Genomic DNA, 13,465 nt, shown 5'->3' on the forward strand with positions numbered 1-13,465 from the left:
CTGTTTCATTGCTGTGAGGTCTAATTGTATTAATCCCAGTTCCACCTTCTTGTAAACACTGCCACGTTAGACATCTCTACGTGCACAGTTTGTCGTCTTCCACAGCACGCCCCTTTCCGCAGTGACAGTTGTGTTGTGTTCCTTTCGTCCCTTCCCAGAAATATTCGATTGAGGATTCCTTATACTTTAGAATCTGAGAAAGGGCTGCTTGTCTTTGGAACAGTAGTGCGGGAGGCATTGAAGGGAAGTTAAGCCACCTGAATCACCAACAATAGAGGACCCAATTTTTATCCTAGCAGCTCAGTATTTTATACCTTCAAAAAACCCTCTAAAAAAATCCAGCCGTGAGGGTTGCTGGATTAGGAAAACAGATTTGTGTGATGGCTAAGGTACTTATATAAGGTAGCTCTCCATGGACTCAATATAATGTCATAATTATCTCATTTCTCAAGATAATTGCATCCTTTTTTTTTTCTCCTTCTGATGATTGTCCTTAATTTTTTTCCTTCCAGCTGCAATAAACTGTGATGTTCTGTAGCTCTGAGATAGATGCCAGCCCGGGAGTCCCTGTGCTCTGTGGTGGCGTCTTCCTCAGGGCACATGAGGGCTAAATAAAAGCAGTGACAAGTGATAAAATGCCATTTTAGTCAGTTCCTGCCTTTTGCCACTCAGAATGTGTTTGAGTCTAACAGAGAACTGTGGGAAGAAAAAAACTTTCATTTTGTGGAGAATAGGTAGATGAAAGTAGGTGTACCTATGGCAGAAACTGCTGTTTTAAAAACATGAGTATATACACATTCATTGTCAGTATTTTTTATGTCTTTTCCTTTAATTGATTCTTGTATTTTTGGCTACTGAATAAATTGTAACATATAATCAAATCCATTTTCATCCTTTGATGCTTGGTCATGGCTTTGGAAAATTGTTTACCAGGGTAGAAAAAGACTGTGGCAGAAATGTGGAATTTCCTGTGGATTCTAATCACATCTGCTGTGAGTAGTCCTGAACTGGGCATGTCCAGAATTGACACCTCTTCTTTTTCATCCCATAGGACTCCCTTACACTTGTCTATCATGGCCAGGAATGAATACGTGTTCAATCAGCTGCTGCAATGTAAACAGTACGTAGGGAGCCCTGGAGCAATGAAAGAGCTGTTGGGAGGGTGGGATTGTGAGTGAAAGATAATGCTCTTAAAATGTCTTTTAGCATTATCAATTTTAAGAAATAAAAGTAAGATTTTAAAAATGTCCTTCAGAATGAGACTGTTGACAGTACAAAGTGTCTGAAGACAATTGTACTTGGTGTTCACATTGCTTCCTCATTTCAGGTTAGATTTAGAGCTGAAAGACCATGAGGGCAGCACAGCTCTATGGCTTGCCGTGCAGTACATCACTGTGTCTTCCGACCAGTCCGTAAACCCCTTCGAAGACCTCCCTGTGGTGAATGGGACTTCATTTGATGAAAACAGCTTTGCAGCCAGGCTCATTCAGCGTGGCAGCAACACCAATGCACCTGATACAGTAACAGGTAAAGCACAGAAGGCCCCTAAGAGCTGATGCTCGAGTCTGAGACTCCATGAAATACTTGTCAGGGTTTTTACCAAAACTTTAGAAACTGAGAGGGATGCTGTTACAAGAATTGTTTTGTATTTAATTTTAACTGTAGTAAAAAGTCTTGATCTTGGGCTTCAAAAAATTGAGCCAGACCCTAAGTTAAGTCTGTTAAGCTGAAACACTTCTGTTTGTTTAATGCAGTGAGATTCAGTCTTTCTGGACTCAGAACTCTTTTACCCTCTTAAAAATTATATCCCAAAGGGCTTTTGTTTAAATGGATATCTTTGGTATTTACCATATTAGAAATTTAAACTGAGAAATTTTTAAAATATGCATTAATAATAATAACAAACCATTTTATGTTAATATATAACATTTTTTATGAAAAATCACTTTCAAAACAAAATTTAGTTGGAAGAGTGACTTGGTTCCTAATACCTGCAACTATATTCAGTCTTCTGAGCTACATTGTTTGGTTAAAAAAAAAATATGCCATCACACACTTAGTAGTGGAAAAAGTAAGGCATATTTTGAGAGCCTTTTCAGATAATTGTGGATGTATTTGTTTGATACTGTAGCAAACAATTTATCAAAGGATTAAAGTTAGTTGCAGTATGGAGTCTGAAGCTATATCATGAACTTCTTGTACTCTGTTATATTAAAATCCATGGCCTGTATGTGCTTGGAATGGATCTTTGCTCTGTACATGATTTTGTGACGTCGTGCTTTACTGGTTTGGAAAATCTTGTTTTACTGGGTTGTGCAGATCTTCAAAATGATCATTTATTTAGCATCACATTTCTTAAAGAGGCTCACTTTAAGAAAATGTCTTAAAGACATTTTTGAATAACCATAGCTCATTTTTTAATAACCTAGCTTATTAGTTGTCATTCTTTCAAGTAAAACTGGTGCTCCATGAAAAAAAAAACTGTTCAGTTTTCAGTTAAAATAATGGCTTTCCTTTGTGACAGCTGTTGTAACATACTTCATGCATACTTCTTATTTGTCACACAGAATTTTATTTAATTCATTTATTTCTGTCCACACTGTGCTACGGGCAAGACTGTTAACATTTCTTGCCAGTTTTGTCAACTTTACATTATATACTTTGAGTATTAATAGAAGTTCAGGAATATTATTTTTTCCGTGTTGCAATTTTCACATACATGTAATAACATAGCAGTATTTTGTCTCATTGCTTTACCTTGTTTTTAGTACTGGTATTTAATCTAATTTGACTTGTAAATAACAGCTGTAGAACACGAGACTTCGTGTTTATCCAAGAAGGGCATAAATTTTAATAGGAAGAGACAGCAGTGTTCTGGGACTAAAACCACTTCGAGAGGAAAGGAAGAAAAAAAAAATTGATTTTTTTTCTAAGACTTTTATTTAGAAAGCAGTGCTACCTAAAACATTTCTAGGCCAAGAATAAACATATTTAAGGCTATAGGAGTAAAACAAGTGTTTAAGGAGCATTTTCTGATAGAACTTCAGCTCACAGTGTCTTCAGAATGGTTATCTACCCCAGAGGTTCTCAGAGATGACTTCCCAGCCCTCACTGTCTAAGTAACATTTGGCAACACCTGTTGGCAGTTTGATTGTCACAGTAAGGTTGAGAGGGCTACTGCTATCTCTTGGGCAGAAGCCAGGGATACTTCTAAACATCACACCATGTACAGGACAGCTCCTCACAGCAAAGAATTAGCTGGCCCAAGAAGTCAGTAGCACTGCTGCTGAGAAATGTTCTTACCAACCCGGGTAAGGAGATGTAACTTCCCTCTGGTCCTGGGCGGTGGCTAGTGGCAAATCCTAGAAGGAGTGCCTATCTTCTGACTTCTAGACCAAGTGTTTGCTCCCCACCCAGGCTCATCTTAGTCTGTGGGTCCACACACAGAGAGGGCCTGTGTGGACTTAAGTGGTACCCACTTCTGGTGTGGGCTTGTCAGCTGTGAAAGGTGCTGGGGAAGGCAGGGTGTGTTGCAATGTGAACTTGACCTAATTTTTATGCAAATGGAAGAATGAATATGCTCATTTTCTCCTAGGAAATTGCTTACTACAGCGGGCAGCTGAAGCAGGAAATGAGGCAGCAGCTCTTTTCCTGGCAACCAATGGTGCCCACGTCAACCACAGGAACAAGTGGGTAAGTGTGACAGGGCAGCCAGGCAAAGTGGAAGACTACGTGGACATTGTTAAAAAACCAGCATGTATCAGATGCTTTTGTCTTCAAATATTGGTTGGTTCATTCATTCACAACCACTTCTTGAGCATTTGTGATGTCAGGTCCTGAACAATACACTCTGGACTTCACGGCTACTATAGATTAGCAGACGTGGACACAAACCTATCCTGTTAGCATCTTAATTTTTTATAACATTTGGCATTTGCTAAGGTTTTCAGGTTTTCCTTAGCAAATGCAAAATGGATGGGTGCGAGTTGGTGATGTACAGGGAAACCTGGTGTGCTGCAGTCCATGGGGTCACAGAGTCGGACACAACTGAGCGACTGAACTGAAGGTTTTCCTGTGTGCATGTTATTTAGACTGAACTGAAGGTTTTCCTGTGTGCATGTTTATTTAGTCTGCGTCTTACGCTAAGGCAGATGTCGCAGTGTTAAAGGGTGGTGGATTGAGTCAGATGTTTCTGGCTTGACCACATTTCCCACTTCCCTTTTTGCTGTATGTGGTCTCAGGCAAATTGCTTGACCTTTCTGAGCTTCAGTTCTCATCTGTAAAGTGAGCTTAGTATTGATTTCAGAAAGTATAATTAAAAATCATACTTTAATATATGATAAAAAGAAATAAATTTATTTCTTTAATATAAGATAAAAAGAAATAAATTTAAGTGTTTATTAGTGTAGCATCTGGGACTTTAAAAACTGCATGATAGTTATTTTTACTTTACAATTTTCAGACAGGGAGGATGTGCTCATCTTTAGGATCATGTTCATTTTATAACTCCTTTGTGCCAGGAGCCTTAAGGTTATTATCCCTTTCAGTTCTCGCAGTGGATCTGGAAGCAGCACGTATTGAAGAGACATTAACACCATCTTTAAGTCCCTCATTTCAGAGTCAAGAGCCTTGAGACTCTGGGAGGTTAAGTGGCTTAACCATAAGTTACGTACTTTGTCAGTAATGGAGTCAGTATTATGATGCAGGCCCTAGGACATGCAGTTGCACTTCTCTCAACAGTGCTGGGCAGGGCAGTAAACGGTAAGCTTGGTGTAGAAGACAATCCGATGTGTCGTGGAAGCACAGGGGAGAGGGCAGAACCGTTTTTTTCTCACCGTTAAATACCTACTGATCGGTCCCCTCCTAAACCCGCGGCTGGCCTGCTCTCCATCTAGAATGATGACATGGCCTGTAGGCGCCAGTGACTGGTTTCTTGGATTTGTTCCTGCCATCATGTGTCTCTGCCTCTTGTCTCTCTGCTGTATCATCCCACTGTTCATTTTGCCCACTGTTCATTTCTAATAGCTACAGAGATGCTCTGCTTTCAAACTTGAAAAACATCCTCCCATAGGCCCACAATGTCTCCCAGCTGTACCTTCTCACCTTTGGCTGGCAGAGTGGAGGTCCAGGCTGGAGCCAGGAGGGAATCATCTGGATAAGCAGTGGCTTATCCCAACCTCTCATACTGGATTTGGACCCAGCAGGATGGGTCTCAAGGGGAACTACAGTGTGATGGTCCATGGGACCTCTGTGGCTCTCAGAGGCAAGGGTTGGAGAGTTGTTGGACCTGAGAGGAGAAGGAGGGAACTGACCAGGGGAGGGCGAATTCCATTTTGTGATTGTAGAACTCCTTTTTAAACATGCAGGTGGGAGTATTCTGTAAGCAGTGGGAAAATTGGGTGTACACACAGGGCTGGGGAGCTGGGTTTGAGAGTCTCCTACTTGTAGGTCCTAGTAGAAGCCATGGGGGAAGCTAAGCGAACCCAGGGAGGCTGTATAGGGGAGAGGGCTGGAGCAGAGGGCTGCCCCTGGGAGGAGGCTCTATGGGGAGAGGGGAGCCCCCTGGGGCTGCTGGGGGGAAGAAGCCAAATCCTTGTCACCCAGTGAGATCCTACAGGAAATCCAGGACCCAGAAAATCAAGAGGCACAAATAAAAGTCGTTCGGTAGAAATGAGGAAATTACAAAACCCAGCTCAGAGAGTTCAAAGTGGTTCCCTTTGGGAAGCAACTTCCCTGGTGCCTCAGACGGTAAAGCGTCTGCCTGCAATGCGGGAGACCCGGGTTTGATCCCTGGGTCAGGAAGATCCCTGGAGAAGGAAATGGCAACCCACTCAAGTATCCTTGCCTGGAGAATCCCATGGACAGAGGAGCCTGGTAGGCTGCCGTCTATGGGGTCGAACAGAGTCGGACACGACTGAAGCGACTTAGCAGCAGCAGCAGCTTCAACAGGAGCTGGTGCAGAGCAGGGTATTGATGGTTGTTCCCATTTATTTGGGTGAAAAACCGCACGTGTGTCTCCATGTGTACATGTATGCATATTCACACATACATACGTGTGTGTATGTCTCCCTATGGCTATTCTGTCACTTGATAGAAATATGAAACTGGCAGTGTTGCTTCCTTCACGGGAGGATAACTGGGAGATGGGGGCTAGGCATGAGGGGAAGCTTCTTCTCACTGTATTCTCCTGTACCTTTTGAATATTGAATCAGGTACCTGTAATGCCAGTTTACAATGTTTCTAATTTTTAAAAGTGGGAGTAGGGGGTCTTTTCTTCATCAGAGTTCCAGGAGAAGTTGATACGAACTGGTCAGAGAAGCAGGGCTTAGTGTGGTGGTCGACAGACAGCACCACATTAGTGCTGGACGCTTGGAGGTCATCTGTGATAGTTCTTTAATAACAATCATGTATTATTTTTATAATTAGCAAAAGAATTATAAAAGCAAAGTGAAGGGTGGAAATGCAGAAGATGGGGATCCAGGGCGTTTGGAGGATGCCGGGAAGACACTGGAGGAATCTGGGATGATGGCACAGCATGGGGGAGGGAAAGGAGACCTGAGGAGCACGTGGGACAGAGGTCATGGAACCGGCGACAGGATGAGCCCGGGGCTGCATCTGGCGTTGGGGACCTGTGTCACAGCGCACAGGCTGGCTTCATCCCTTTGCAAAGGGGCTCCCAGTCTGAAGTGCTCTGACCAGGGCCACTTGTTTCCGTTCAGGGAGAAACCCCGCTGCACACAGCCTGTCGGCATGGCCTGGCCAACCTCACTGCAGAGCTGCTGCAGCAGGGGGCCAACCCAAACCTGCAGACGGAGGAGGCCCTGCCGTCCCTGAAGGAGGCCGTGTCCTTGCCCAGCTCAGTGGACAGCAGCGTCTACCTGCAGACGCCCCTGCACATGGCAATCGCCTATAATCACCCAGATGTGGTCTCTGTCATCCTGGAGCAAAAAGGTGGGAATTTGGGGGTCCTAGTTCCCAAAAGATGGGGGTTACTACCCATAACTGTGACCTCCGAACAGTGGTTTAGAGTAGTTAATGACACAGTTGATGTTTCTCCTTTTGGTGAGTTTTCTTACCTGAAAAATCCTTTGAGGTCCAACCAGATAAGTGTATAGTCTGGTTCTGGCTACAGTTTTTTCCTGTGTACATTTGTAGAATGGGGCCTGCCCACTTCACCTGTGGGGTTAAGGTGTTAAAACCTTGTACTTCCCCTCTCTTATTTTGGGGGGCTTTCCCATTACATACTTCAGGGGCAGGTTGAGCAGAGCTTTGCCTCATTGTGAGCACTGTCTTTGAGAACTCTGTTACCACCGGTCTTCCACGAGTTGGTCAGCCCTCTCGTCCACCTCTGAGCCTCCCTGGCAAGTGAACCATTAGAGAGGAGCCAGAAAGGGGGGGCCAAGGAAGCCCCTGCCATGTGGGAGGCTGATTTCCCTCAGAATGTAATTTTCCAGTTTTTTCTCCTTCCTGCCCTGAAATTTGTTTTACTCTTGCCTGCATCCTTGTTGGAGCTTTCCTGGTGGCTCAGTGGTAAAGAAACCACCTGTCAGTGCAGCAGACGAGGGTTCAGTCCCTGGGTCGAAAATATCCCCTGGAGAAGGAAATGGCAGCCCGTTCCAGTACTCTTGCCTGAGGAATCCCACGGACAGAGGAGCCCGCTGGGCTACAGTCCGTGGGGTCACAAAAGAGTCGGACACAGCTTAACGACTAAATAGCAGCAGCAGCATCCTTGCTAAGGCCAGTGGCCTTGAGCACTGTGCTTGTGGAAGGAAGTGGGGTGTTAGGTAGGCTTTGCCTTCTTCTTTGCCCACACAGGAGGTATAAGATGGTAGGGCTTATGTGTTACCAAAAAAAGTTTCCAGTTCATTGTTTGATCCCTTTTTGGTAATCAAGAAATTAATGTGTGTTTCCATAGTGGAGCCTGTTTTCCTTTTGTGAACATCTAGTGTTTTAACCTTTACAACCATTCATTTTCCTCATAAGCTTTGCTCCAAATTATCAAACATCTTGGCTTCCACTTCCACCACAAGGTCTATCACTTCTCTTTGTATAGAAGTGATCAGTCAGTCAGTTTGAAACTGAGCTTCCATTCTCTTGAGTACTTTGAACGTGATCCACGGGATGGTGAAATTGGGTGTTTTTTTCCTTTTAAAAAACGTAGCTAATGCTCTTCATGCCACCAACAACTTGCAAATTATTCCGGACTTCAGTCTCAAGGATTCTCGAGACCAGACTGTGCTGGGCCTGGCATTGTGGACTGGTAAGGCAGTGACAGCGGCTGCAGACAGGCGTGCACCAGAGGGTGGGTGTGCGAGGGAGGGAGGTGGAAGGGTTGGAGCTAATGGTTTGTGTAGACTAGCCTTTCTGTTTGGGTTAAGCCTATAGTAATGTGGAAAACTGCTGGCCTTGCAAAGTCGAGAGGGTGTGTTTGCTGTAGTAAGAGGCTGAGAAAGTGGGAGAAGCTGAGCCAGCATTAATCGGGGCTTGTCTCTTGCAGGCATGCACACGATCGCCGCACAGCTGCTGGGCTCCGGGGCATGCATCAATGACACCATGTCGGATGGGCAGACCTTGCTGCACATGGCCATGCAGAGGCAGGACAGCAAGAGTGCCCTCTTCCTCCTGGAGCACCAGGCGGACATAAACGTCAGGTGGGCTGGAGCAGCATCCGCCACTGCACCAGGTCACATTTAATTGACATGGTTCAAACGCATGGCCTCACTTGTAGGGAAGATTTTTGTTCCTTGTTAAATAAAGGAAGAGAAACAGTAATTCTCAAAAAGTGCAGGTACAGTGTTGAGAAGGGGAGCTCAAAGGGGGAATTGTGTACTTTGGTCTTACTTGAACATTTTGAGACCAGGGCACAGTATGGCACAAAGCTTACCAAAATGGACAATCCAGAAATCAATTGTTTAAGTAGGGATTTCACTTAATAATGAAGAACATTCCAACAAATGAGCTATCAAAAGGCTCAAGGAGGAATTTCCCAGAAGTCCAGTGGTTAGGACTCCACACTTCCACTGAGGGGCCCTGGGTTCAGTCCCTGGTCGGGGAACTAAGATCCATAGTGCGGCAAAAAAAAATAAATAAAACAGGAGGGAAGGCTTGCAGGGCAAAAATACACAGGTAAAATTTTTTATCATTTTTGTTTTTAAACGAATTTATCTTCAGTGTCAGCTGACCTACAAGGACTGAATGGATGAAACTGGTTTGTCAAGAGGGTGGTCAGGGTGGCGTTTTATCCAGAGGCTGTGGAAGCAGCTGTAAGACTTCAGTGTGCTGAGCAGTTGGGTGCAACAGGATAGCATGGCGATACTCTTTTTTTAAAAGGCAGTAGGGACAGATGCTATTGACAGGTTGAATTTCTCTGAAAGAATACTGATGGATGTAAGTGAAGCGTGTTTGGGGTACAATGGACTCTGGCCTCCAGATTGCCCAGAAGGGCACCCTGTGTCATTTGATCCCAGCTCCACACGTTTGTTTTGGTGTCCGTGTCCCAGCAGGACTCAGGATGGGGAGACAGCCCTTCAGCTGGCTATCAGGAATCAGCTTCCCCTCGTCGTGGATGCCATATGCACCCGAGGAGCTGACATGTCTGTGCCGGATGAGCAGGGGAACCCCCCGCTGTGGCTTGCACTGGCAAATAACCTGGAGGACATCGCATCCACTTTGGTGAGACAAGCTCAGCTTCCGCTCCACTTACATGGGGGGGGTGGTTTGTGTCAGAGATGGATTTGACATGTCCACTGTGATCATAACGAGCAGGAGATCTGCCAAGTAGCATATTGGGTCAGGAATGAGCATTTTTGAAAGTCGTGTTCAGGAAACTTGGGGTTCAACATAGTCACGGCCCACGTCTTTTCTCAGGCTGTCTTTATCAGGAAAACTACCAAAAAGTAGGAGAGCTGAGGCCCCTCCTCCGGGGTCTTCTCCTGAGGTGGCTTAGCTGGCTATGGGCTACCCTGACTGTCACCACAGTGATAAGTTCTCAAACCTCAGGAGTGTCCCCCTTATTCAGAGGACAGAGCCCAAAAGCTCATTCAGTTTTCTGAAGGGCTTGAAATGTGATTTTTAAGACATTTTGCACCTGAGGGTTTTAGCCAGTTGTTCCTGAGATTACCAGTTCTTTGCAGAGTATATGTTACTGGGGGCTATAAGTAAAAGTGAGTGAGTGAGAGTGTGTGTGTGTAAGAGAGTGTGCGTGTGCGTGCGCATGTGTGCAGGCACTTGTCTGTGTTTTCTGTCCCTTCTAGGACACAGCTTTAGAAGGTGCTGATCAGACACATCTTTTATTTCTCAAATCCTTCCCGCAGAACCTAGTGCACAAGCTTGCACCAAAGCAGATTTTAATCAGTGTTTTTAAAACGAGTGAATGGTACAGATTAAAATAATTACCGGTTAACTATCAGCTGGATCTTATCTGAAAAATGTACATAATGGTAGCTTAGGGCTGAGAGACGGTAATAAGCATGTTCAGCTTTGCCGGGCAGCGTTTGAGAGTGACCTGTGCTTCCCTGCAGGTCAGGCATGGTTGTGACGCCACGTGCTGGGGTCCAGGGCCGAGCGGCTGCCTCCAGACGCTGCTGCACAGAGCCATCGATGAGAACAACGAGTCCATCGCCTGCTTTCTCATTCGCAGGTCTGAGAGGCCTGGGTATCCCTTCAGATCCTGTTTGGACTATTGCAGACTGGCTCTCTTCTCTCTTTTTCCAGCTATAGTCTTGACATGCCTGTAGCTGGCTTGACCTTCATATTGAAGGCTAGAGAGGGTCACTGTTCTCTCAGGTCAGGGGAGCCAGGAACTCGACTGTCTAATGAGGCAAGGAGTCTGTGTGCCGAGATCAGAGAGTCTAAAAACTAAGCCAGTTTCCTGCTTTGGGAACCATATTGGCCCCTGTCATTAGATCAGACCCATTCACACAATGAGACCAAGAGGCTGGTGTGGAGGAGACCGAATGGCCTCTGCCAGACTCCACCCCGATTCCGGAGCCATGACAGCCTCCACGGCCTCAGAGTGCAGGAGGTGTGGGAGAGTGCAGAGTGAGGTTGTGCAGGACAGCGTTCAAGCCATGATTCTCAATCTTTAAATGCACACAAATCCCCTGGGAAGCTTTTAAGAGTTCTGATACCCAAGTTGCCTCCAGGACCAGTTGCTGAAGAATCTATGGCAGCAGGACACAGCAATATTTGAGACCAAGGACTACAGTCCTTGGCGGCAGCAGGCTTTCTGTGGGATTGGATGAGGCCGCTGCTCCATGTCTGTCAGCATGCCTTCCTCTCACTTCCCCTTCCTTTCAGTGGCTGCGACGTGAATAGTCCCAGACAGCCTGGTGCTAATGGGGAAGGAGAGGAAGAGGCCAGAGATGGGCAGACCCCTCTGCATTTGGCAGCCTCCTGGGGGCTGGAAGAGACAATCCAGTGTCTTTTGGAGTTTGGTGCCAATGTAAATGCACAGGTATGGAGGTCTCTCTTTTCCAGGTAGAGGGATGGTCACCCCAGAATCAGGGAAATCTCCTCTAATGTCTGGACACCTTGCAGTCTCCGGTCCTGGGCCCCAGCTTTACCATCAGTGAGCCAAATGGACAGACACAGGAAGTGACTGTCTCCTGGGTCATACAGATGTCTTGTTGTTGTTTGGTTTCTCAGTGGTGTCTGACTCTTTGTAACCCCGTGGACTGTAGCCTACCAGGCTCTTCTATCCATGGAATTTTCCAGTCAAGAATACTGGAGTGGGTGGCCATTTCCTTCTCCAGGGGATCTTCCCGACCCACGGAATCCAGGGATTGAATCTGCATCTCCTGCACTACAGGCAGATTCTTTACCACTGAGTCACCAGGAAGCCCCCACAGCCTGTTTCATAATTGTAATTATTTCAGGTCAAAACTTCTTTCCTCTGTGTCTTTGTCCTTTCTACAAAATGAGGAAGGTTTGTTCACTCAACTTATCCTGTCCCCATTAGTTATAGATTGCCATTGAGAATTTGTTCTAGTCCCAAGCTGAGTATTGTATTTAAGAAAATGTTCAGTAGCTCAGTGGGACATCCCTGAGTCATGTTCCTTGATGCTTTTCAGCATTCTTGCCTGTGTGCGCTGCTTTACTCATCCGGCACATGAGTAGTGGTTTAACTTAAAGGTGAGGTTGACTGCAGCTTCTCTAAACCAAATGTGTTTGTTTCCCTGGGTTACTGGAGCATGGAGGTAGAGAGGCTATCAGTCATCCTATGTTTGGCCTCTGGAAGAGATGATTTCAGATTCAGAGTGGCAGTGTTGATTCTCAGAACTAAATTTGATTTAAAACTTTTTCCATGTCATATTTTTCCTGGATTTTATCTTCACCTGGATGTTGAAATCTGTGCCTGGTCCCCAAAGGATGCAGAAGGAAGAACGCCTGTCCACGTGGCCATCAGCAACCAACATGGTGTCATCATTCAGCTGCTGATTTCTCACCCCAACATCCACCTGAACATGCGAGACCGGCAGGGCCTGACCCCCTTCGCCTGCGCCATGACCTGCAAGAACAACAAGGCGGCTGAGGCCATCCTGAAACGAGAGTCCGGGGCTGCCGAGCAGGTGAGCAAGCGACACCCAGGCTAAACACAGGTCACGAACTAAACAGGTCTCTTCCGTATAAAGGTGTTTCTTCAGTTTTGGCCATTCAGGTGCCTGGTCACTGCTGAATGGAATGCGCCTGCTCTGTCCTGCACGTCAGCCACCCAGTGGTGCCACGTGTACAAGGAAGGGAGCCCGGTGACAGGAATTCTCATCTTGCAGAACTGTGGGCACCCTTTGCTTTTTCTTGTGTTTTACTTGCCCTAGCAATGAATATCTTAGAAAGGCTTAAACTGACCTGGAGGAGCTTTTGGGTTTTAGAGGAGCTGCCATGATTCAGCTTAGCAGTTTCAGTTGTCCTCATTCTAGACGATTAGCTGTGGACCTGCAGCAGCAGATTGGGCCAGGAGACTGTGGCAACTGGTCTGAGGTGGGAGCTGACGTGGGTTTGTCAGGTCAGTCCTCAGATACGTGCCTCTCCATCCAGCTCTTAGAATACTGCTGAGATCTCTGAGTAGCCATTTATGAAGGTGAAATGGAGATTTGGGACCTGAGCAAAAGTCTTAACATGGATGAAGACTTTGGCTTTGTACTTGAGGCTTCCATGCATCTCTTTTCTTCAGCATTTGCCTCGGTGTGACTGATTGTGTAGGTGTTAACCTCACCCTTGCTCACATGGGGTAAAATGTTCTTGAATGGAGATAGTCCTTTCACCTTTTCCTGCCCATGTAGTGTGAAACCAGTGCAGATACATTGCTGGGTGGATGTGTGTGTCGGGGGGTGGATGGGTGGATGTGTGTGTGATGTGCAGCATGCTGGGTGTGTGTGTGTTGGGGGTGGATGGGGGTGTGTGTGTGTGTCGGGGGTGGATGGGGTTGTGTGTGTGTCGGGGGTGGATGGGTGTGTGTCTGTTTCGG

General features: G+C 46.0%; 1 protein-coding gene across 3 annotated transcripts in view; it reads left to right on the top strand.

Annotated features, from left to right (window-relative positions):
* The window catches only part of ANKFY1 (ankyrin repeat and FYVE domain containing 1), a 69,527-nt gene that overhangs the window by 44,049 nt on the left and 12,013 nt on the right, over positions 1-13,465 (top strand). For 2 of the 3 annotated variants that reach the window (XM_040243715.1, XM_040243717.1), the window contains exons 9-18: positions 1,052-1,120; positions 1,328-1,527; positions 3,596-3,693; positions 6,720-6,951; positions 8,162-8,260; positions 8,498-8,651; positions 9,501-9,672; positions 10,521-10,639; positions 11,299-11,455; positions 12,369-12,569. In XM_040243715.1, the coding sequence (XP_040099649.1) occupies positions 1,052-1,120; positions 1,328-1,527; positions 3,596-3,693; positions 6,720-6,951; positions 8,162-8,260; positions 8,498-8,651; positions 9,501-9,672; positions 10,521-10,639; positions 11,299-11,455; positions 12,369-12,569 (1,501 nt within the window). The remainder of the gene's footprint in view (positions 1-1,051; positions 1,121-1,327; positions 1,528-3,595; positions 3,694-6,719; positions 6,952-8,161; positions 8,261-8,497; positions 8,652-9,500; positions 9,673-10,520; positions 10,640-11,298; positions 11,456-12,368; positions 12,570-13,465) is intronic. The other variant, XM_040243716.1, reaches the window with a different exon arrangement.

Source organism: Oryx dammah, unplaced genomic scaffold, assembly GCF_014754425.2.
Source record: "Oryx dammah isolate SB20612 unplaced genomic scaffold, SCBI_Odam_1.1 HiC_scaffold_8, whole genome shotgun sequence".
Taxonomy (NCBI): Eukaryota; Metazoa; Chordata; class Mammalia; order Artiodactyla; family Bovidae; genus Oryx; species Oryx dammah.